This window comes from Tympanuchus pallidicinctus, unplaced genomic scaffold, assembly GCF_026119805.1.
Source record: "Tympanuchus pallidicinctus isolate F22 unplaced genomic scaffold, pur_lepc_1.0 scaffold1, whole genome shotgun sequence".
NCBI classification, from domain to species: Eukaryota; Metazoa; Chordata; class Aves; order Galliformes; family Phasianidae; genus Tympanuchus; species Tympanuchus pallidicinctus.
The window spans coordinates 72,389,872-72,414,724 of NW_026294618.1; the positions used below are offsets into that span (position 1 = coordinate 72,389,872).

General features: G+C 37.1%; 1 protein-coding gene across 1 annotated transcript in view; it reads left to right on the forward strand.

The window, feature by feature from the left end:
* MTR (5-methyltetrahydrofolate-homocysteine methyltransferase) overlaps positions 1–24,853 on the forward strand; it is a 47,095-nt gene that overhangs the window by 4,622 nt on the left and 17,620 nt on the right. The window contains exons 2-21 of the mRNA XM_052680217.1: positions 711–925; positions 2,725–2,814; positions 3,667–3,736; positions 4,768–4,860; positions 4,952–5,058; positions 6,309–6,368; positions 6,713–6,807; positions 11,163–11,263; positions 11,606–11,667; positions 12,540–12,607; positions 13,779–13,855; positions 15,165–15,277; positions 16,646–16,786; positions 17,269–17,454; positions 18,024–18,203; positions 19,072–19,188; positions 19,317–19,457; positions 20,498–20,587; positions 21,282–21,434; positions 22,023–22,130. Of these exons, the coding sequence (XP_052536177.1) occupies positions 711–925; positions 2,725–2,814; positions 3,667–3,736; positions 4,768–4,860; positions 4,952–5,058; positions 6,309–6,368; positions 6,713–6,807; positions 11,163–11,263; positions 11,606–11,667; positions 12,540–12,607; positions 13,779–13,855; positions 15,165–15,277; positions 16,646–16,786; positions 17,269–17,454; positions 18,024–18,203; positions 19,072–19,188; positions 19,317–19,457; positions 20,498–20,587; positions 21,282–21,434; positions 22,023–22,130 (2,267 nt within the window). The remainder of the gene's footprint in view (positions 1–710; positions 926–2,724; positions 2,815–3,666; positions 3,737–4,767; positions 4,861–4,951; positions 5,059–6,308; positions 6,369–6,712; positions 6,808–11,162; positions 11,264–11,605; positions 11,668–12,539; positions 12,608–13,778; positions 13,856–15,164; positions 15,278–16,645; positions 16,787–17,268; positions 17,455–18,023; positions 18,204–19,071; positions 19,189–19,316; positions 19,458–20,497; positions 20,588–21,281; positions 21,435–22,022; positions 22,131–24,853) is intronic.

Genomic DNA, 24,853 nt, shown 5'->3' on the forward strand with positions numbered 1-24,853 from the left:
ACTTCAGTTGTTTTCTACTTCAGTGATAACAATGAGAAAGCACTGAACAAAAATTTCCCAATCCAACATCTTATAATCAGCACATGGTTAGCCAGATTAGTTTTATTCTGTCATTGCTGCAGAGATCTTGTGGTTGTGCAGAATGTTATCTGGCTCTTATCTGTTTGTGTATTGTAGCATCTGTTCACTAACACAAGTGCAAAATCATTATTTACTATTCTAATGCAAGAAAGAGGTCCTGTAGCTTTTTGTGAATTTTGGACTCAGTTGAAGAATTGCTTTTCCTTGATCCTGCCTTCTGGTTGGCACTTGTGTGTTACTTACAGTATGGTGTTTGGTACCAAGAAGCAGTTCTGCGTTGTTCAGTTGTCACTCTAGTTGAAGTTATCGTGCTTCTCAGTGTTGGAAACTAGTTTATATGAGAGCTTGATGTGTATGCCCTTGTGTACTGCTCATTACTGATATTTCTGTGGCCAACTCTATGCACATGACTGTGCTGAGGTGAAAGACCCATTGAGTCTAATTCTACGTAGATAGATGCAGCTGATGATGTGATTGGAGCTCTAGGTGGAATAAACCAAATAGTGTTTGATTTCAGTATAGGATCAGTTATTTTATTCTCTTTCTTAAACGGGAAGAACTCGGGTTATTCAAGTGTATAGATTAGGAATTTCAAAAGTTGCTTAAATACTGGATTTCTTTTCTTGCAGCATATAACCAGGAAAGTGTGGAAGACGAAATTGCATCAGTTCTGCAGGAGCGCATAATGATTTTGGACGGAGGCATGGGTACCATGATCCAGCAGCATGCTCTGTCAGAAGGAGATTTCCGAGGGCATGAATTTAAAGATCATTCCAAGCCTCTGAAAGGCAATAATGACCTTCTGAGCATAACTCAGCCTGATATAATCTGTGACATACACAAGGTAGGTAGTTCTGTCTCTTGACAGCAGAAGGAAGCAGAATTTGGTCTCTGTGCTCCCCATAAGCTTCTGGCTCTCCTGTCTCTTTAGGGATTAGGGAAGTGAGTGCTAGGTAGCCAAGTGGAAAAGAATGAACAGATTTGACTTTTCTGGTTACATGACCATAGCATTTGTGTCTTTGTTTCTAATGTCACTTAGCATTGTTTTAATATTCCTTTTTGTCTTGTGTTGCTGCTGCATTTCTGTTAATTGTAGATATTTTTTCCTTTTTTCCTCCTCAGATAGTAGTGAAAATGCATCTAAGTAGGACAAATTTGAATTCTAGGTGCATGTTTCTGTAATTGTGTATTAAAGGGCTGTTAAATGTGGCTGCCTGAAGCAGACCTTTCCATAGGGGAAAAAATGGAAGCATACATACTCATTAGAAAGCCATGTTCTTTTTTTCCTGGAATATTAATGTGTGGCAGAGAGAATGAAACAGTTTATATGCATTCATTAGGAATTTGCAAACAGATTTTATTATTTCCATATCTTCAGTTAGACCAAAAACAAAACAAAACAAAAAACCAAAACAAAACAAAACAAAAAAAACCCCAAAAAAACAAAAAACCCAGACTTAAAAACAGCAATAAAACCTTCTTAAGTCTTGTATTTCTTGAGTTGCAGATATTTCTAGGTCCTTCTGCAATAATTTGAACAATTGCAAAGCACTGCAACTTATTGATATTCAGTTGAGGCCTTACTTTTTTTTCCAGATGTTTATTATAAAGATTTGTATGTCATTGTTTAGAATCATAATTGGTATGTGTTTGCAAACCTTAGTATTTATTCTGTATTTTTGTGTTTACATTCTGTCAGTCTTTGAATTTTAAGAAAGATGAGTTGAAAAGAATCTTTGACCCATCAAAATTTTAGGAATAAATATTTGTAGATTGAGTTCAGTCCCAAGACTGTCAACTGAGCTGTAATTGTGAACTTTGGAATTTCTGTAGGCTGCTGGGCTTGTACTGTTAATCAGAAAAGCTGGTTTAACAGTTGAATTCCACAGAGTTATTAGAGTGTTAGAGATGTAGCTTGAGATTGAATATTTTAGGTCAAACCAAATGTAAAGTTGGATAATCACAGAAGAGTTACGGATGTCACACTGATGAGAAAGGAAAGGAGGAAAGCAATTGAGAGAGGTTATCAAAACAAAGGGCAGAATATAAAAAGGTATTTCAGTTTGCATTGATTTCAGTTTACTTCACTTGTAATTAGTCAGCCAAACAGCAGCTGAACACTTAATTATTTCATGAATATGGGTCATTAGTTAAACTTTAAATGTGATCTGCACAAAATGTAATTCTCCTAAGCTTATATTCTGTCACAATGCTGCCTTGTGCTGTAAAGTTCCCTTCATAACGTATAAATTTTCTAATCGTTTGCTGTTGTTTCACTGCTGCCTTTCCCAGGTCTGCTCACAGCAGCCCTTGGTAGCTGATGGTGACTGGATAACTCCCTGCTGTGTCCCTGTGTAGAAATCCAAAATGTTCTTCAGGTGCTGAAATTCATAGCTGGGGTGGTTCATTAAATGTCAATAGAATGTGTGATTGGCACTAGAATTCTGGAAGGTGATTATATGGAACACTTCTGTTGCTTTGGCCCCATGCCTTAAACTGCCTTGAGAACTTGATGTCCTTTGAATTGGTCGGTGATTTGTGACTTTGTTTTTTCAACAGGTTGAGACAAAATAGATAGGTTGCCTTTGTTCCAGCTCTGTTCTGAAAATTTTGGAGACTTTTTTACTCTCTCATGTTTTTCAGGAATACTTGCTTGCAGGTGCTGACATCATTGAAACTAACACTTTCAGCAGCACTCGAGTTGCACAAGCTGACTATGGCCTTGAGCATTTGGTAAGAACTCTAAATTAATTATATGTTTAAATGTTTTTTAATATTTTGGTCTTAGCAGCCAGAATTAATTTATTTGCAAGGTCTGTCAAGACTGTTTATTGACTGCATGCTGTCTGTTGGTCCAGGTGGTAGGGTTGCAGCTCATTTCTGCAAAAATAGAAGGAGGACGATTACATTCTCTATGTGTGACAGTTGTGGTGTGCCTCTTGCTAATGGAAACACAGGGAATAACGGTCTGTCCTAGATTTTGTTTGAGCAGAAGTTCTCAGTTCTGTGAATGTGATTGGTAGGCTTCAGTGCTTCTGAAGTATCAAGTGCCACAATGGAAATGTGTTTTTTCCTGGGTGTTGTCTGCATAGTTGACTCTCTGACCTGGAAGCCTGTTGCAGACAGGGTAGGGTTGTGTTGGTGTTAATGTGGAATTGCTTTCAATCTTGTGTATATCATACCTACTCTGTGATATGTGTTCAGAAAATCAAAGGGATTTGCAAAAGAAAATAGTTGAAAGTATGCTACTTGAATAAAAAGTGAGTTTAAAAGTAGGTTAATTTTATCCTCAAAGTTCTGTTCTTTAGCTTTTGTTGACTCAGAAGGATTTAATTATTACCTTACAAAATTAAATGTTCTGATAAGCAGCTGTAGGCTGACACGTGGGATGAGATCAGCCATCTATCTTGCTAAGATGTATAAAGCTGTTCTATCACGTAGCCTTGAAAGGAACTTGTGTGTTTAATTTGTTATAAGCAGTCTTTAGAGTGTATTGCAAGCTTCAGAATGGAGGAGTTGTATTTCTTTCAGGGTGTATTACACTGTTTTGAGCTCAGGGTTTGTTTATAACTGTCACTGTTCTAGGCATATAGATTAAACAGAACCTCTGCACAAGTGGCCAGAAAAGCAGCAGATGATGTAACTGCTCAGACAGGTAAACTGTACTTAAGTTCTTATTCATTTGTTGTTTTGACCTGCCTTGCCACAATCTCTGAGATGTTACTAGCCAGAGGAGGAATACAGTCTGCAGACATGAAAACTTCATTTTAGTGATAGCAGCTGTTTCGTATCATAATTCATACCACAGGGATTTCAGTATGTTTACAGGATCTGATACTTAATGTGATCTACAGTAAAGCTATCTTGAGCTTGGCTGTTTTAGACTGCAGGCAATGCATATGTGCTAGATGTGTTTTAGAGAAGACAGCTTGAACAGCTTACAAGTAATGTAAGTTTGAAAGGTTTAATTCTTACAGAATTAGGATAGCTGATTATATGTGAACGTGGACTACCAGTTACTTCTGGTGCAAATCTCCTGGTTTGACTCTACCAGCAGATACTGGAATCTGCTTAATATCTGACCATCACCTGTAAATGTGCAGTCTTCTACTTTCAGGGCTTCATGTGAGAAGATTATGACTCATTTCTACTTCTGTGTTTCGAGGACAAGGAATTTTGTCTTGTATTCTGGCATCAAATTCTATTTCAAACTAGTGTGCTGTTGCAGATGAAAATCTTACTGTATGTAAGATTTGAAATACGCTTTAAAAAAAAAAAGAAAAGAAAAAGAAACACAGCACTTTTAAAATTTTATGAACGCATGCCAGACCATTCAGATCATGTTATCTAAAAAAAATGCCAGGATAGTTCTATGCTGTGCATACGTAGTTGAGTGAGGCTTCGTATATCAAAGAAAAATGATACTAAAAGAAAAACAAATTGAGCCAATGGCTTACGATTGTCTTTTGCACAGACATTCTTCTGTCTTATGTATGTGGATTGAACATCTTGGAGAGAATTAAAACAGAAAAAGTTATCTGTACTAGGTGATCTTGTGTGTTAACCAAAGGCCTGGTTTAAGAATAGTTTGATAGTTCTTGATCTTTTTTTTTTGCTTTGAGAAGGCTATCACTGTAGAACTAGAGGTACTGTATTTTATTTTTCTTCTTCTGCATGTTGGTTTAGGAGTTAAGAGATATGTTGCTGGATCAATGGGTCCAACAAATAGGACACTTTCTGTGTCACCATCTGTGGAGAGACCAGATTACAGGAACATAAGTAAGTATTTATAACCATGAAATTACTTGATTTGAGTGATAAATTGGAACAGATACCTCCAGGTGAAGTAAACATAATTCCTGTTTTATAGCTTTTGATGAACTGGTTGAAGCCTATACAGAACAAGCCAAAGGACTTTTGGATGGAGGAGTAGATATCATGTTAATAGAAACCATATTTGATACAGCCAATGCCAAGGTGAGGCTTGTGGGGAAAAAAATATAAATTGGTTATATAAATACTTAGTGTACTACCTAAGGAAATTCAATATGGTACTTGAAAGAGCAATCTGCAACTGCTTATTAAATATGTGTCAGGACTTCATTTGTTAGCTAACATGAAGAAAGGAAATATTTTTTTAATGATAAAACAGCCTTTTCCAGAATTTTTCTCTCAATATGTGCTGTTAATATCTTCCTAGCTGTTTGTACCAGCTGTTCTCTTATTCCCAGGAGCTGTGCTCTATTGCAGAACATCTCCAAATGCATTTGATATTTTTATTCTTCAGTGTAAGCAAATCTGGTGTATTTGTGGTGCATATTGGAGAGGGGCTGTCCAGTGTATGTGACTGGGGGAGTGGGAAAGCTTGCAATGTTTTTTTTTTTTGTTTGTTTGTTTTTGAGGGAACTTGATACTGCCTTCAAATTTAAAAATAAAAAACAAAACAAAAATTAGGAGTAGGGGATTAGGAGGATAGGGAGGATAAAATATTTCTTAAAATTATTCAGTGTAGTAATAGACTTGCTATGGGGCTTAAAACTTGCAATTCTATATAGAAAAGTCAGACTGGATAAGCAAACAGCATTTCTTCAGGCTTCTGCCACAGGCTGATTAACATGCAGTGTTAGGACTCATCCTTTACAGATTTGACCCATCATCGTGGAGTTTTGGCTAGGACTCCATAGTTTTAACACTGTGATGAAGGAAGTTCATATTCACATGCAACGTTCTTATCCTAAGTAGGCAAGCAATTTTCAGGAACTTGAAGGGGTCATGTCAGTCTTTACTGTTAAAATTTGTGTTGGTCAAAGTTCTTTGCAAACTGTATGTCTAGATAGATTCAAGAGCAGTGAATGTGTACGAAAAGTAGTACATATAACTTGTGTTTGGGGCAAGGGTTGTGCTGCAGACTGGAGGGAGAACTATGTGCTGATGTGATTTGGAGTTCAGAAGCATCTGGTTCTCATTTGGTTATCCCACAATACTTGTTTTATACCTGTTACCAAAATGTGTTTGAAAATCTAGAAGATATCAGAGATAAGGAGAAAGCCTCTTGATTGTGGTGAGATTACAGGCAGTATTGGGGTTGCAAGTTGCATAAACAGCCATAAAAGTAACTAAAAAATATTAATGAAAACAAAAGCTTACCTGAACAAACAAAAAATCCCAACAAACAGAAGAACCATCCCTAAAACCCATTAATAGTTTTGCAATTTATTCTTCTCTAGGCAGCTCTTTTTGCACTCCACAAGTTGTTTGAGGAAGAATACACTCCTCGACCCATATTTGTAAGTAATTTGTATAGTACTTACTATTTTACGTATATAAAAGCTAGATTTGTGAACTAGATGGTAGTTCAGAAAACTCTTCTGAAATCTGTCTGGAAATGAATGAAATCAGTGTCTTGGAAAAGTACATTTTTGTGATTGTGAATGGAGAAACTTAAATGTGCAGGGCTTTATCAAATTAGTCTTAGCTGTGTTCAACTAATTAAAATAAGTCTAACCCTACTTTGGTTGTCTCATCACTTTGAGTGGACTATATGTTCATCTGTTTTGATTTTCAGCATTTCAGCCTTTTAAATTCTTGCTTTTATTGATTTAATTCTTCTCTCTGTTCACTTGGTGATTAGGTTTCTGGAACCATCGTAGATAAGAGTGGGCGCACCCTCTCGGGCCAGACAGGAGAGGCATTTGTCATTAGTGTTTCACACAGTAAGCCACTTTGGTAAGGAAATGTATCTCTTGCTTAGTAAGTAGTTTGTAGAATGTGACTCTTTCTTATTTTGACCCCTAGTTCATAGTGAAATGGAAGTTACACTAACCGTTTTCAATTTTATCACGTGTATTGCTATTTAGTTCTGCTATGGTTCCCTCAGCAGAAGTTATGTTTCTAAAGAACACTGAACTTTAAAACATTGCTGTAAATAATTTGGTGTGCTGTGTTTGTAACAACCTGGAAATCACAAGTAGGTCGAAGCATTTAAAAAAAAAAATTTCTGGCATCTCTTACTATCTCAGATTGTGCAAGAAGCTAATCCCTGGTGGGCAGAACATACATCTTCTTAGAGGGAAGCAGTGTCAGCTCAAAATATCTCAGGATGGATCGCAAGACAAAATAGTGAGATTTCATTCCAGTGTTCTTTTTACTGAATTTTTACAAAATTGTGTTTTTCTCCAAGATGTGCATGTTGGTTTTGAGAGCTCCTGACTCCACCACTTAACTCCTGTTCTTATCTGTTGAGGCTAGAAGGAAAAAAAAATAAAAATATGAGATTAAGACTTATGAAGATGCCTACTGTAGCAGATTTTGGTCATTGTACAAGGTCTTGCATGTTAATTTGAATACTATTTCCCATTTCTCTACTCTGTGTTTCTATTCTTTTTCTACTTTTCTACTTTCTTCTACTTTTTCTTTCAGGTTGGTTCTTCTCACACAAATTTATGAAGAAAACATATATTTTTTCCTAAGTTATTTTACTTAAAATATGTAATTTGGTATTAGCAGTGCATGCTATGCACGTTGTGATGAGCCATTGTTTGTTTTTACAACAAAATTCCAATGAAAATGCACAATCTGTCATCTCAGTGATACAAAAGCAGAAGACTGCATTCACAGTTTTACTGACTGCCCTTGAGGCTTCACTTTCCCAGACCAGACGGTGCTCCAGAAGTAACATATGGAGCCTCTTGGAACAGAGTAGTAGTTGACTCTTTTGCTCAGCATCACAGTTTAGTGATATGTATTTGGCATATGTCTATCTCAGATAAGATTGCTCATAACTGTCTTCTCTCTGAAGGACAGAGAAGGGCACTGGAGCAGAAATTAAGGATTTGTTAAATAAATTTGTTAAATAAAGCTATCTTATATGTCTGAACGCTTAGGGCTTGTTTCCCATTTGTGCAAAGGCTGCTACACAACACTGTGGCAGAAGGTTCTTAGTTGTGGGAGCAGATTGCATTTAACAGTTCATCTTGGCAGATTGAGATTGAGTGTCTTCAGGGTTTAGGAAAAAGCTGATCAGACATAGTATCCTAGGGATCATGTTCATGCTTGTAGGGACCTGTTCACATATTTCCTTTTTGGTTTTGTATTTCCTGCTCAGGGTGATGCGTTGTCCTTCAGTCAGTTTGGTTTGGGGTCTGCCTAAAACGTGTCTTCTGTTTAGTTGACAAGATAGCAGCTGAGAAATGCGTGAACTGTTACTATAAGTGCTGAAGGATGTGTTGCCAGATGCTTGCTGCAAAGGAAGCTCAGGTGTGGAATGAGTTTTGTGTTATTTCTACTGTGTTACTGTTAAGATATATCCTGAGTTCAGGACTCTCATGTGGTGTTTGTTCTGGTCCCAAGGGCACTCCGCAGTCTTAGCTTTCACAGAAGCTGATGTATCACTTATATGAAGCAATGAGCAAGGAAGGGAGATAAAATTCAGGATGATGTTGTGACGATTATTACTTCTTTCAGCAGCACTGTAAACATCTTTCAGGTTTTACTGTGCTATTAGGATGGTTTCTAGAAACCAGGATCACAATGAAAAAGATCTCTTATGTACTTTCTGAAATATAAATTTTCGCTTCTAATATCAATATAGACATTTTGAGTGAAAACTGCATTTTTGTATGTGTGGCTGAAGGAAGGAAAACATGATTGTTCCACTTATGTCAGTAGAATTGTGAGAGCTTTAGTCATGCAAAGAATACAGCAGAAGCTGTAGTTCTGTCTGCGTCACTAAGATGTAAAATAATGTGCTGAGCAGATTCAGTTGCCTGAACTTAGTGCTGCTTTGAGGTGTCCTGGGGGATGCACTCAGTGTCTTCCAAAGCTGACATAATTTATGTATAATTTCTAAGCAGAATTATGGAGTTCGTGGCTTGGAGCAATTCTTGCTCTTCCAACCTTTTTTTTTTTTATTCCTTAGAACAAGGCTCTTTTTCAGTCTGTTGTTTTCATTACACATGTTCTCTTTTGCATTTAGAAAATAGGTATGTTGCTGCAGTTTGAACTGAACTTGGTAACGGATGTTAAAAATAAGAAAGGACTCTTCAGGTAAATATGTCAGAAGAGACAGGCCAAAGAGAGCATACCTTCTCTGCTAAATGAGAAAGGAGAACTGGCTGTAACAGATACGGAGAAGGCTGAGGTACTCAATGAGTTATTTGCCTCAGTCTTCACTGGGAGCCAGGAATCCCACATTCCTGAACATGTAGGTGGGGAGTGGGGCTGCAAACACCTCCCCACTGTAAGGATTGTGACCAACTCATGAGACTGGATGTGCACAATTCCATGGAGCTGGATGACATGCATCCCAGGGTCCTAAGGGAGCTGGCTGATGTGGTTGCCAAGCCACTTGCCGTCATGTTTGAAAAGTCCCAGGGGACTGAAAAAAAGAAAGCATCACTCCCATTTACAGGAAGGAGAGGAAGGAGGACCTGGGGAACTACAGGCTGGTGAGCCTCACTTCTGTACCCAGGAAGATCATGAAGCAGACACTCCTGGAAAACATGTTAAGGCATGAGGAACAAGTAGGTGATCCAAGACAGCCAGCATGGCTTCACTGAGGGAAGGTCAGGGAAGGACCAATCTGATGGCCTTCTGTGGTGGAGTGACAATACTGGTGGACAAAGAGAAGACAACTCATGTCATCTACCAGGACTTCTACAAAGCCTTTAACATGTTCCCCCACCACATCCTTACCTCTGAACTGGAGAATTTGAAGGGTATGCTATTTGATGGAAAAGGAATGGTTTGCAAGGTTGCAGTCAGAGGGCTGTGGTCAGTGGATTTGTGTCCAGGTAGAGGCCAGTAATGAGTGGTGTCCCCCAGGGGTCCATCTTGGGCTCACTACCCTTTAACATCTTTACCAATGACATAGATAGTGGGATTGAGTGCACTTTCAGCAAGTTTAATGGTGGCACTAAGCTGAGCTGTACAGTTTATAAAGCAGAAGGAAGAGATGCCATCCAGAGGGACCTTGATAAATTCAGAAGGTGGGCTCTTCTGAACCTAATGAGGTTCAACAAAGCAAAGTGCAAGGGTTTGCACTTGGGTCAAGATAATCCCAGATATGTATGAAGACTGGGAGAAGAACTCATCAAGTGTAGCCCTACTGAATATAACTTAGAGGTCCTGGTGAGTGAAAAACTAAACATAAGTCAGCAGCCCAGAAGGCCAGTGGTACCTTGAGTTCCATTAGAAGAGAGGTGGCCAGTAGGGAGTTGTCTCTCTCTACTCTGCCCTCGTGAAGCCCCAGCTGGTGTACTGCATCCAAGTCTGGTGCTCCTAACACAGAAAAGGTGTGGAGATTTTGAAGAGGGTCCAGAAGAGGGTCACGAAGATGATCTAGGGGCTGGATCAATTCTCCTGCAAAGACAGGCTGAATGAACTGGAGTTGTTCAGCCTGAAAAAGAGAAAGCTGCAGGGAGACCTCGTCATGGCCTTCCAATATCTAAAAGAAGTTTATAAACATGAGGTAAATCAACTTTTTACCCAGGTAGATACTTATAGGATGAGGCAGAGTGGTTTTAAACTAAAAGAGGGAAGCTTTAGATTAGAAGTCGGGGGAAATTTTTTTACCGAGAGAGTGGTGAGGTGATGGAACAGGTTTCTCAGAAAGATTGTGGACATGCTGTCCCTGGAGATATATAAGGCAGGTTGGATAGGGCCCTGGGCAATCTGATGTAGTATTTGATGTAGCTGTTAGAACTCCATACTTGAGGTCCTTTCCAACTCAAGCCTTCTATCATTCTATGCAGTTGCTTTCAGGGTGTTGTCTCTTTACTCCTTGATTGTGAAACAGAATTTTGATTTACTATTCCCAGTTCAATTCAGACTTGAATCTCCTTCCCCTTTGCCATTTTCTTGTTTCTTATGGTTCTCCTTTTGCACAGGTTTGTTTTATAGATGGAAATTAAATTAATTAAAGAAAGGGGAGATCAGACTGGTTTTCTTGAAAATGGCTGTGTGAATCAGTTGTTTCACTACTAACATTCATTTATCTTGTGTGTAATTTTATCTGACATTTTAATTAAAAAACAAAAAACAAAAAACAAAAAACCAACAGTATTTTAAATTTTATCTTTCAGCATTGGCTTAAATTGTGCTTTAGGAGCAGTTGAAATGAGACCATTCATTGAAACAATTGGAAAATGTACAGCAGCATATGTCATCTGTTACCCCAACGCAGGTGTGTTATTTGTGCATGCTGCTATACGTAGAGGGGGAAGAACTGTAACAATTGCATCTCATGGTATATAAGAGCTGAACTACCTTGAGAAATTACTGTTCCTGCCATTAAGAAGAGTTTAACAATTTTCTAAACTGCTTAAAATAGCTATTGTTGGTTCTGTGACAGTGAATCTAGAGTGCTCTCTCATGTGATTAATAGTCTGTGAGTATTGATTCCAAGTGTGATGAGGAATTCTAGTCTTCATATAAGTGTAGCTTTTTAAAGTATGTCCTTAATGGAACATAGTTCTGTTTTTGGGGGCTTTAACAAGTTGTAATGCAAAGAAAATTATTTTTCAAGGTCTTCCCAACACTTTTGGTGGTTATGATGAAACTCCAGAAGTGACTGCAAAGCACATAAAGGTATACAGTATTTCTTGTGAAAGTGTTGTAATTAATCTGCTTGTAGACAACAGTTCTTTGCTTATATTGGATGCTTGTTACAGTACTGTTTATTTTCCTCATTTGGCCATGAATGTCAGTTTGATTCTTTATAGACAGTTTATTGAATGATAGTGCATTCAGGATACCAGGTTCGGACAAGCTACTTAAGAAACTGAAAACTGTTTTCTCTTTGATTTGAGTAGCCTTCTTGCAGCTTTATCTGTGGATATTACTCATTTGTGCTTCTGCATGGTTACTTTCCTGTTTTGGAGTCATTCAAAAAGTTGAGTAGTTTTTATAAACTTGGTGAAGTTTTACAGAGTTGTTTGGGTAGAACACCTGATGCTTGAGGTGTTCCAGTGCAAAGTGTCTTTTCAAGTGCTACTTGATAAGTGCAGGACAGAACTATGTGGCCAGTGTTGGAAAAACACAGTATCTGTTGCATTCCCTTTTATGCTGTAGTATAAATGTGGTCTTTGATATTCATGTAAGTTTTTTACCTGTGGCTTCACTATAAAATAGACCAGTTTCAGATCTAGCTTCCTAAAATTAGGTGTTGGAATTTCTGGGTAGCTCTGGGTGTCCACATTTCAGAACAAATTCTAAAGAGCAGAAATAATATTTGTTTCTTCAACTATTTTTTTTTTTTTTTTTGTCTTGTGATCCCCAGAATTGCTTAACGTTTAGGGGGAAGAAGAAAAGCATATATCAGTATGTGTGTGTGTGTGTGCATATACGTATAAATGTGTTTTTTATATATATATATATGTATATATATATATATGTATATATTTTTATAAGATGCCTGTATTAACTTAAAATTAAATTCTCTGCTTTCCTCCTTTTTGCAGAATTTTGCATTGGATGGTTTGGTCAACATAGTTGGAGGTTGCTGTGGTACTACACCAGCACATATCAGGTATCTAATGAGCTGTGACTTACGGTGCACTAGAAATTAAATGCTGCTTCTGAGGAGCAATATACCACGGCTTCTTACAGTTTTCTGAGAAGATGGATGACTATAAAAAGAAAAAAAAAAAAAAAAAGGCAATACATGGAGCTGAACCTGGCTTTCATAGTAATGTCTCATGAAGAATAAGTAGAGACAAGGTTCAAACAGAGATTATACCTGTGCTGTTTTATTGTCTTGAAATTCTTGTTCTATAATTATTCTTCCTTGTTCACCATTTGATAGAATAGACTTCCTATCTTTTCTTCATTACTCTGTGTGTTCTTCCTTTGAGTGCTTTCTGGCACTCTTACTCATAATAAAACTTCAGGTTTCCTTTGATAGTTGAAGAAATTATAGCGGTGTGCTGGGGGAGTGTATGAACAAGAGATCTGGGAATGTTGTTCATTTGTGTTTGTTGTTCATTTGTGCTTCTACGTTGCTACTTTTCTGCTGGGAAATTGTTCAGAAAGCTGAGCAGTTTTTATGAACTTGGAATGTGGAATGGGAATGTTGAATAACAGCCCTGTTGATTGTCCTGGCCCCTCAGAAAGATCGTTTCTCATCTTTCTTACTATAAGTAGGTCAGTGGAAAAACTTCCCTTTTTCCACCTATGCTTAAAAGAGAAGGGGCTCTTGTGGTTTATTTTTATTCTGATAACAAACTGAGAGGCGTGTAGAGGACAGCGTTGTGTCACTTCTGCCTGGAGCAAAGAGAAAGATGATAACTCATGATCTTCATGAGTCATTCCAGCATCCAAGAAAAAAATGTCAGTTAAGAACAATGTTTACCACTTGTTTTTTTTGTTTCCCTCGGCAATTATGTGGCTTTGGTAAATTAGGAATACAGAAAGTCAGCATGATTGAAGTGCGGGCTGCTGTGGTATTACATAAATTTTCCTACTGGCATAATATTTTGCATTCCGTATTTGATAGATCTTTATTTTTGTAGGTTCCTTGCACATAGTGGTAATAGGATCTTCTAATAGTGTATTTTTGACTTTAGCTGCACAAAGTGAAACATGCTGAGTAGTCTTGTGTGCTACAGGCTATTATATGTCTAGCATATTATGGTTGAGTATTGGTTACTGTTCAATTTTAATCAAAAACTTTCCTATTTATTTTCCACTCTCTAACGCAGGAAAATTGCTGAAGCTGTAAAATTATGTAAGCCTCGTGTTCCACCTTCTCTCTCTCAAGGATATATGCTGCTGTCAGGTACAATAGGATGTGGCTTTATAACTCAAGCAGCCTTACTTTATAATTAAACTGTTTTCTCCTGATCGGAATGGCACTATGAGTTTCTGATTCTAACCGAATCCAGCAAGCTTACAATGTACAAGTTTATCTAAATCGTACTTATTGCATTATTGTAACTTATATTTATTGTATAATATAATCAAGCCAACAAATTTTACTCAGAAAATCTCAAATATTTTGTAGTGGTGAGTATCTTTAACTCTCCTGCACTGCGAACTAAAGATAAGCTGAGAGAAATCAGGTAATCTGACCGTAGCTGGTGACAGAGTTGGGAAGAGATCCTTGTTCACCTGCTGTGAGGCAGCTGCCCTTTTTTGCCTCGGGTGTGGGGACTCTTGTACTGGGATAGTGTTGCAGTAACACAGATCTAGAACATCTTTTGTTTTAGGTAAAGCTGAGTCTATATGTTAATAAGCCTTTCTCTGAAGTCTCCAATTTAAACAGTTCCTTCCATATAGGTAAATTACTTTGTTATAAATTAAATCACGATTAGCTCATGATTTCATCTAGTAGCCTACTCTGTTCTGCCATAAAGTTTGCTTGTCTCTGAGTTACCTGCTATGCAAAGTTCCTCCTTGGCTGGTTTATTCTGAACTAGGATTTTGGATAAGAGATGTCCTTGTTTCTCTGCCAGTTCAGTGGGCTCTTTCTCTGGTCATGTTATCATGAGATAGTGTAGTAAGAAACTGAGACAAGTTGTGTGTGTATCTGCATATGCACAGAAGCCCAGAGAATCATTGCTTTTTGACATTTATTTTGGACAGATTATCATAGAACTGTGAGTTGGAAGGGACCTTTAAAGACCATCTAGTCCAACTCCCCTGCAATGAATAGGGACATCTACAGCTAGATTGGGTGCTCAGAGTCCCATCCAGCCTGATTTTGGGTGTCTCTAAGGACAGGACATCAACCTCATTTCTGGGTAACTGGTACCAGTGCCTCACCACTCTTACTGTATTAAATGTCTTCCTTATATCCAATCTAAATCTTCCCTATTCTGGTTTGAAACTATTTCCACTTGTCCTCGTATGTCTTGTTGATTGGATGAATCATTGAGGAAGAACAGAAACATTTGGTGTTTGCTGGAAGTTGTTTTGTTGTATCTCATTGCCAGTTGTTCAGTAGACCTGTGCATGCCCTGGTGTGCTGAGAAATCACTATTAAAGTAATAGAAACTTCTGATTTATGGCATAGATGAATGCTGTTGTTTTTCGTGCAGTGTTTTCTTTTATATTTTTACAAATATGTTCAAAAATATCTTTTCAAGGTCTGGAGCCATTCAGGATTGGGCCATACACCAACTTTGTTAATATTGGTGAACGCTGCAATGTTGCAGGATCACGGAAGTTTGCTACACTCATCATGGCAGGCAACTATGAAGTATAAATTTTAACAATTTTAATAGATGGTGTTCTCAATTTATTTATGCTTTTTCGTTATTCCGTTGTATTGTGTTATTAGTAGTTTGTTTTGCTGGCAAAAAGTGCCATTCTACAAAAGTAAGAAAACAAGGAGAATGAATTTTCTTACTATCCTTTGCTTCTGAGCTTACTGGCTCCTAATTAATTGTGCAAGAGCAGCCTTACGAGCTTTTTTGTTTGTTTGTTTGCTTTGACAAGTGTTACAGTAAACATGACTTTACATTTTGAATTAAATTGTTCAGCAGACCAGATATACGGTGCTGTATCTAGGAGCAGATTTGCAGAGGAGAGGAAATCGCTCTTACTTCCAACCTGTGTCTGATTTGGAATAGTTTGCAGTACTGTGCAGCCCTCTTTATTTCCATCTAATCTCTGATCTGGTCAGCATTTTGTTTGCATTTGATGTGTATATACTTTGATCCACCATGCTAAATGAGAGTTGTTACAGAAAAAGATGTTTAGACAGTAATTGGTATCTTGAAACAGCGGAAGGGCAGGAATGTGAAGACCAGAGGACTCATTCTTTAAGTGTGTCAGTTGTTACTGTTACATTCAAACAAGCAGTAGAGTAACATTTCTTGGCAGCTGAGATTTTGCCCTGAAGTACGCTTTGCTCTTGATGCAATCAAAACTAAAGCCATAGTTTGCTTGTTAGAAAGTCTGACTGTTAAGCTCTTAGAAGTCATGAAGCAGGTTTGACCTATTTAATATGGAAAACTTCAAACACAGGTTGTCAGGGTCCATGAACAGCTGTAAAACTTTTTTTTTCTTGCCTGTTATAGTGACAAAAAAAGAGAAAGGGAGCTGAGAGTCCTGGATATTTGATCTGAAGGGAAAGTTTTAGTTTCTCAATGCTTGGTGATGATTCTGCAGATGGAAAAAAATGCCAAATAACCTCCAAAAATAAACTACTCTGTGTTATAAAAGAGTGTAGCTTGTGATGCCGAAGACCCTTATTCGATACTATCACAGAATCTGTTTTCCTGTAATCATGTGCAATCAGAAGTCCTTGTTACCATGCAAATCTTAGCTCTTTCAATTACGTGTATGACCAGCTGTCTAAAATCAATGCCACATTAAATTTACGTTGTCATGTTTTTGTGAACAAAGCAGTTATCAGTTGTGCTGTGCTAGCAACTTTTGTTACACTGCTGTATATAATAAATCACTTCCTTATTATTTTTTGGACTGTCCTATAAACTCCTATTTTTTTTAATTTTGATAATTTGTAGATCTATGCATTTATTTTGGAGAAGTTAAATGTGATGGTGAGAATGAGTAGGCTGTATTCTGCTGACTGCTTTTTGGTTTAAAATCTCTTCTTTAGGAAGCCCTGACTGTAGCCAAATCCCAAGTTGAGATGGGAGCCCAGATTCTTGACATCAATATGGATGATGGGATGCTGGATGGACCTTCTGCAATGACTAGATTTTGTAACTTGATTTCTTCAGAACCTGATATTGCAAAGGTTGTAATGGCGTCACTCCAAAGCACACTAGAGTAGAGATCACTTTGAGTTGGAATTTGCCTTTCAGAAAATTTTCGTTTATTATCCGGTTTAGATGCTTAACACTCAGATATAGATGTTACCCAGTGGCAGAAAGGTATCTTAGTAGGGAAGGCGTCTGAAGGGAATTGAGATTTTAACAATCTGTATCCACTTTCAGCTAGGCATATGCCATTCTTTTTCATTAGTTAGAGCAACTTAGTATAGGTTGCTCTTGCAGCAGTTACGAGTATAAAGAAATTGTCATAGAAATTCTTGAGTTAAACTTGCTCTGAGTTTTGCGTTTAAAAAATGGGTATCTACAAACACTGTCTGAAAATTTGGTATTCATAAATGCTGGTAAATGTGTGTGCATTTTTATGTCCAAATAGAGCAAACAAGATATGAAACTCTAAACTCATAACTTGTATGTATCCCGTTGTTCATCTTTCTGTTCTTTATAGGTGCCACTATGCATTGATTCTTCAAATTTTTCAGTGATTGAAGCTGGCTTGAAATGCTGCCAAGGAAAATGCATTGTAAACAGCATCAGTCTGAAGGAAGGTGAAGAAGACTTTCTAGAGAAAGCAAAGAAAATTAAATTGTATGGGGCAGCTGTGGTTGTCATGGCTTTTGATGAAATTGGTCAGGTGAGTGTTACAGGAAGGCTTTTTTTTTTTTTTTTCTGATGTGTAAGTCTTCCTTACTCCTCTGCAAAACAAGGTTGTTTTGTTTCATTGGCACTGGTGGTATAAAGAGATTTATATGTAGTCTTAGCAGGTGTTTCTTTTACTGATTGCATGTTTGAGGAACTTCATTCTGCTTCAGAGGTAGTTCTGCTAGCACAGATATGTCTCTTGCTCTTCCACTATGCTTCCTTCCTTCAGATAATATTTCTTTTAGTTCAGAAACTGAGTTTTGAATATGAGAGGAATCTCTGGATTCATTTAGTCATTTTAAAAAACGCATATTAAACTTCACATCAGATGGTGAAATAGGAGTAAAATTATTTTCAGTAAGTTCAATCAAAGCTTTAATGAAGGTGGGATGTTAGTGATGTCTTTAGTTAAAAAAAAATATTAAAATCTTGTATTTGTTTTCTAATGCTTATGATATTGAGAGTGGGATTCTGTATTCTTTAGCCAGTTTAATTGTAAATGATTTCTGGCAGGCTTTATATTTTGTGCTGTGTGTAATCAGAATTCTTTTTCTTCACCAGGCAACAGAAACAGAAACCAAGATTGCAATCTGCTCCAGAGCATACCACCTCCTTGTGGAAAAAGTAAACTTCAATCCAAATGATATAATATTTGACCCTAATATTTTGACCATAGGGACTGGAATGGAAGAACATAACCTATATGCCATTAATTTTATCAATGCTACTAAAACCATAAAAGTGAGTTTTAAGCTTATTTTAACTCAAAGTATTTTATTGGGGTTATTTAAAAGGTAAGCAAACAAAGACTACCAGCACCACCAACAAAAATCATCACTGCAAATAACAACCATTTTAAAGTACCGAGGGGACTATTCACCTGGAGTGGAGCCAGTTCCCAGTATTGCTGTATTTCCAGAACAGTTTTAAGTACTTTGATTAATATTTTTCAATCTGCTAACTTTAATGTAAATATACTATATTAATTAAAGAAAGTAATAATTGCATTCATTGTTCTAGCCAAAGGTTTTCTTTGAAGGCTTGCAAAGGTTGTCCTTTTAACGTAATTTCAGTTACTGGTGCAGTTTTGTGCCATTACCTGACATTTTATTTAGCTAAAATTTGTGTAAGAAAGAACAATAATGAAGAAAATCACCTGAATACAGCTAAGCAGCCAACTAGATCAGTCTGGAGATGCTCTGTCAGTAGCAGTCTAGGGTTTGAACACCTTCATAGGATATTTTGTCACCCCTCCTGTTTCAAGAGGAGAGGCCTGTCAGGGGAATGGGAGAGCCACAGTAGTTCGGCAAGGGGGACATCTGGAATGCTGCTGAGGGACAGCCTGAGTATTTAGAATAGTACCAGTGAGAATGATGGCAGTTATTTACATGTAGCTGGAGTAGATCTTTCCTTTTTGTTTGTAGCTTTTCCTACAGATATTTTAACTGCTTTCTGTGACTTCGAATAATTAGAAGGATCTGGAACAGGGAAGAGGGTGCATAGGCAGTGCATCATCACTGAGGTGCCCAGCTCTTTTATGACTGAATGCTGTGCTTAAGTTTCTTTTTTGGAAAGCCTTTTTCTAAAACACTGTGTGCAATTCCCACAGGAAACACTGCCAGGTGTCAGAATAAGTGGGGGTCTTTCCAATCTGTCTTTCTCCTTTCGAGGGATGGATGCCATTCGAGAAGCAATGCATGGGGTGTTCCTATACCATGCAATTCGGGTATGATATGTGTTGGCTTCCATATGTTTGTGCTTGGCAAATGCAATGCTGCATCTGACAGCTCTGTTTGGGGGGAATTCCTGTATGATGGTGGGTTTTTTTTGTTTGTTTTGTTTTGTTTTTTTTAGTGTGGCATGGATATGGGAATTGTGAATGCTGGGAATCTGCCGGTGTATGATGACATCCACAAGGAATTGCTACAGCTATGTGAGAATCTAATCTGGAACAAAGATCCCGATGCGACAGAGAAGCTTCTACATTATGCTCAGGTAACTTCAAATTTTAAATTTTGGATAGCTGTTAGCTTAACACCTGGGCTTTAATGCTGGCAATAGCTAAATGAGCCTTTGAAATACATGTCTGTCAATCCAAAGGTAAGTATTAGAAGTTCCTGCTGCTGCTGCTACAAGTAGTTCCATTATTAGTATAGAATAAAATGTAAACTCTGTAACAGATTGAGCCCATCAGATTTTAAGGTTGCCATAAAAGATCCAAGAAAATAAAATCGGGAATGGCTAACCCACAGCCAAATCAAATTGTGGAGCTGGAGCATAATTGGAAAGCATGCTGTGAGAGGCAGAGAGTAAACCTATCTCACTAGTAGTGATAGCTTGCTTGGAGTATATGTAAAAGGTCAATATCCTGGCTTCCAGTTCAAGTTACTCATGTCAGTGAGGATCAGCTGTTAGGTAATTTTGAGATCCTATCATGGTAGTGTTAGTAAAAGACATGAATTAATCACTTGAAGATTTCCAGTTTATAAGCCACTGGATTATGAGGCAAAGAGTATGTGAGGATTGGAGCCCACCTATGTATGTGGATGACAAACAGTAGTTCTGTAGATCTTCAGATTGAAAAATGTATCTGTGATATGGAGTAATATAACCTATTGCAGCAGTAACTGAATTGTGCCAAATTAATTAGGATTTTAACATGAAGTGTCATGTGTGGGTCAGAAATCAATGTAAATTACATTCCCAGAATTAAAACCCAAAGGATTAACAATTCCATCGTTTTTTAGGAGTGTGAAAGTTATTAGAACTCTTCCCTTTCCACACCTTCACTTCCACTTTGTTTACATCTTTGCTGAGGTCAGTACTCTCTGGGATATAAACCTACGAAGTGTTTGCAATACATCATGTGTGTTTGCAGTGTGGTTTGCATGTATATATGAACAAGAAACATTTTAGAATAATCTGAAATTATTTTGTGGGTCAGTGCTTAGTTATCTCTATTTCTTTAAAAGTGAAATCCATAAATGTAGTTTTTGTGCTGATAAGCTCCTGTGGAAGTCTTTTTTTCTGTTCAGAATCATGCCCAAGGAGGAAAAAAAGTGATACAAACTGATGAATGGCGGAACAGCACTGTGGAGGAAAGGCTGGAATATGCTCTTGTAAAAGTGAGTATGTGCAGAAGGTTGTCCTACCCAAGCGAATGGTCCATGGCTTTTAGAGATGTATAATTTCAGCTCCTATTCTATAAGTACTACTCTTGTCTTAAAAACTTCCCAGCTGCTGCTGTTTTAAAAATTATTAAGAATAAATGCCAATTAAATAAAGTAATGAACAAAGAATTACTGTGATTTTTCTTTAAACTTCAGAACTTGATGTCCATGACTTTTAAAGTCTTATTCTGGCTGGTGTTAGAACATGCTTTGGGTGGTTTGGTGTTGTTTTTTTTTTTAATTGTTGTCTGTTTCTGGTAGAGGTTTTTTTGTGTGTGTGGTTCAACCAAACTGCACTGAGTTGCACTTGTGCTGAGGGAGCTTTTCATGTCAATGCGTGGTTCTGTTACGATATGGTTTAGAAAAATAAACCCACTAATACCAGATATAATTACTTGGAATAACTTGTTCCCCAGAACTATAGGCTTTTGCTTGGTAAGGAAACTTACTGTAGTTACACATTTGAGTTGCTCTTAAAGTCTAGAAATACCTAAGGTTATTTTTTTTGTGTGTTCATTGTGGGGTATTTTGTTTTGTTTTGGGTTTTGTGGTGGTTGTTTTTTTTTTTTTTTTCTTCGTATGATGGCAGCTAAATATAAGTTTGGTTTTTTATTTTAGAATGATAAAAGCTTTTCTTTTTCTTACTCAGGGCATAGAGAAGTATGTCACTGCAGATACAGAAGAAGCAAGATTAAATCAGGAAAAATACCCTAGACCTCTAAATGTAATTGAAGGGCCTTTGATGAATGGCATGAAAATTGTTGGTGATCTTTTTGGTGCTGGGAAGATGTTTCTGCCTCAGGTAAGGAGAATGTTATTTAATGTGTTTTCAAATTTGGCAAAAACTAAACATTCTATGCTGTTTTCTTTTTTCAGACATAGCACTTGAATTGTGAAAATGCAGATACTGCCAGAAAGTGGCCCTGTTTCTTTTGTACTTTGGAAGTTATTGATTTTTATATATATATATATATATATATATATATATATATATATATATTTTTTTTTATATAGCTTTGCATTTTTCTTCCCTTTCTCTCTGAGGCTTTTTGCTTTATTTAAAGTGTAGTCTTAAATCTGGGCCCATGATAAAGAGCAAAAGGGGAAAAAAGATCCAAGTAAAATATCATCTGATTACAAGCAGGCTGCCACGCTTAGTACCTAAATCTGGACTTGTTTGTAGCTTCTCATTCTGTTGTGAGCGATCAAAGAGATTTCACAGCTAGCAGCCTATTACCAAACAATGCTCTGCCAAGATGGAATCTGGGTTTGCAAAAAAGTTTTGTTGTCTGAATGGATTTTAGGGTATTCCTGTATTTTATCTTTGCAATTGATTTTTCTCCCTCTTCTTTTTTTTTTTTTTTTTTTTTTCTTCCATTTATCTGTGCAGGTGATAAAGTCTGCTCGAGTTATGAAGAAAGCAGTTAGCCACCTTATTCCTTACATGGAAAAAGAAAGAGAAGAAAGGAGAGCCAAACAAGGCAGCTCAGAGGAAGAGGCAAGGCACAGTCCTTTGTTTAGTAACTCTTTTGTAGTATGCAGTGTCAAAAACTGAAATTATTTTTGTTAACATTTGTTTTTATGCTGTAGAGTTGATCCAACCATATAAAAACTGACAATCTTGGCTTAATTTGAAGTTCACGAGGTGCAGATTTTCTGAAGCTCTACTTAGTACTTGCCTAACCTGTTGTCAGAGTGTATTGGAGGATGCCACAAGCTTTTATAGGCCCTTAATTCTGTTGTTTCTTTTTGCATTTGTGTAGACATTTAATTTTAGTATTATTTATATCATGTATTTTTAGCATTGATTGTGGCAAATTTTTCCAATGGCTTTTACTGCTCATGCCCATTCCCTTTACTCAGAACTTCCCTCTGACCATTCTCTCAGTTAAACTAACCAAACTGCTTTTTTTTTTTTTTAAGATATGACACAAGACCTTTTGTTATGATAGAATAGTATACTCACTGTATGCGTTGCTATGACCAAGCTGTGGGTGACAAGTGCTGTATGAAAAGTTAGTTGTCTTTTCATGTAATCATTGCTCCTACTTTCTGAAGGCTATTTGTAATGTAATACAGCAAATATACAAAGTAATAATATGGAAGCAGAAATACTCAACTGACACAAAAGATAGGTAGTAACTGAGTAGGTAGTGAGTTCCCAGAGAAAGGATTGTGGTTGTTACAAATAGCAGGTAAATCAGCATTTTCATATGACTGGGAAACAAACAAACAAAAAAACTAACAAAGTAAAATGTACAGAATTTTCTGCTCTACTCAGCTCATTGATAGGACAAGGACAGCATCAAGTTTTCAAGGTAGTACTCAAGGAAAATATGTTAACCAGCAAAAGCATTTCAAAAGAGACCAATAAGAACAATTCAGAAATGCAGACAGTGAAACCTTCAGTGAAAGTTTGGAGGCATTGACCTGTGTATGAAGTCTGAAGGTAACAAAATACCGTGCAGTCTTGATATGTTAGACATACTTGTAGAGACTAAAGAAATAAAGATTCTGTGTCCTACCGAGGGTAAGTGGGTCTTAAATTTCAGGGGAAAGATATTTAAGTTAGTCTGTGGAGGGAGCAAAATGCCTTAGTGATGCTAAAGCATTACAGTATATTGCATGTAGGAGTTAAGAGCTTTTATTCTTATGTGACTTATGATGTGGAGAGGCTTTAGTAGGACACCCAATCAGCTCTGTGTTTGCCTGAGGCTTTGCAAGTGCCAAACAAAATATCTGGCAGTGGGCTTTGTAGTCTCTTATTGACTTTAATACCAATTTTGCCCTCTAACATGTATCATGTTTAAATTTTTTGCAAGTTGTTGTCTGTTTTAGATTTTCTTTCTATCCTTTTTTATTTTAACCCTATGTGTCATGTTTGTAGTACTGTTACTGAATTTTATCTTATTGATTTTAGAAAGTTTATTCAGTGTATCAAGTTGATCCTGAATCCTACTCCTGTCCTTTCACGTCCTCCCTCCCTCCCTCCCCTAATGTTGTTCTTGCATTTGATCTATCATCTTAGTTATTTTGGTAACTTTGGTAATGTAGGTTACCAAATTATTTTCTGATTCTTGTAGGCCTTTCCTTTATAGCATCTTCCTATTTGACAGGTAACAACTGATGATTACTCTCTGAGAAAAGTTTTATTAATTATCTGGGCATATGCTACAAGTACCTTCTTTCAAATGTGATTAATGGAATGTGTTATGGGAGCACTGGAAAATGAGGACATAGGACATCTGTTCTTTCTCGGTACTAGCAAGATTCTGTGCAGTAGAAAAGTTCAGAAGAAATAGACAAAGTCTTATAATATTCATGTCTACCATACTTTAATTATAGGTGCAGTTTTATTGATTAAATATTTTTCTTCTACTCCTGCCTTTGACTGTCAAATTTATATGTTGTGCAGAAACTTTTCTTTTGTCCTGTGGAACATTACATTGTCTTCGTGCGTTCTTAGAGGCAATAGTTTTTATCATAATCTGGTGTTTGACACAAATAAGAAAGAAGAATGGCCTGAGTCTAGAGAAAAGGTGATATTTGTGTGTTTTCTTTGGCTTTTTTTGTCTGGACTTTTGAGTGGTTTCTAATTCCTCCCCTCGAATGTTCTTACTGTATATCTTTCCATTTGCTGTTGAGTGATAAGTCTAAAGAGTCCAACTAATATTTTAGAAAGAAAAACAACCTGAAAATCAAATCCCACTAATCTCAATGGAACCATAGTCTTTTCTGCATGTAAAGACAGTGTCTTCTCTCTAATGTCTTAAGCAGATCTGTTCTCTTGTCATGAGTCACCTTTCTGTTTGTCATCTTTTTCCTGCTTCTGCTGTTTCTTAATTTAATGCAGATAACAATGCTGGTATTTGGTACCTTCTGGTTTGTTCTGGTGCTATTTGAAATCGGTGAAATTTGTTACTGTATTGCCTCCCTGAGCACTGGACTAGGACCTACTGGCACTTAATTCTCTGACTAAAATGTGATAAGTGGAATCTAGGAAGTCCTTTAAAAATACCACAAAAGATTGTGATTCACTGTATGTGCTTGAGGGGGAACAGAAGGGAAAATGTAGAGCCCCTGTCTTTTTGCTTCTTCCACATTCTGCTGGGCAAGGGTTTAATCTTTGTGAGCATTTTTGTCACTGGAGAGAGAAAAACCAGCTGCATTTATCCCCAAATTTAGATTTGGACTGGGACAAAAATGAGTTACAGGCTCTGG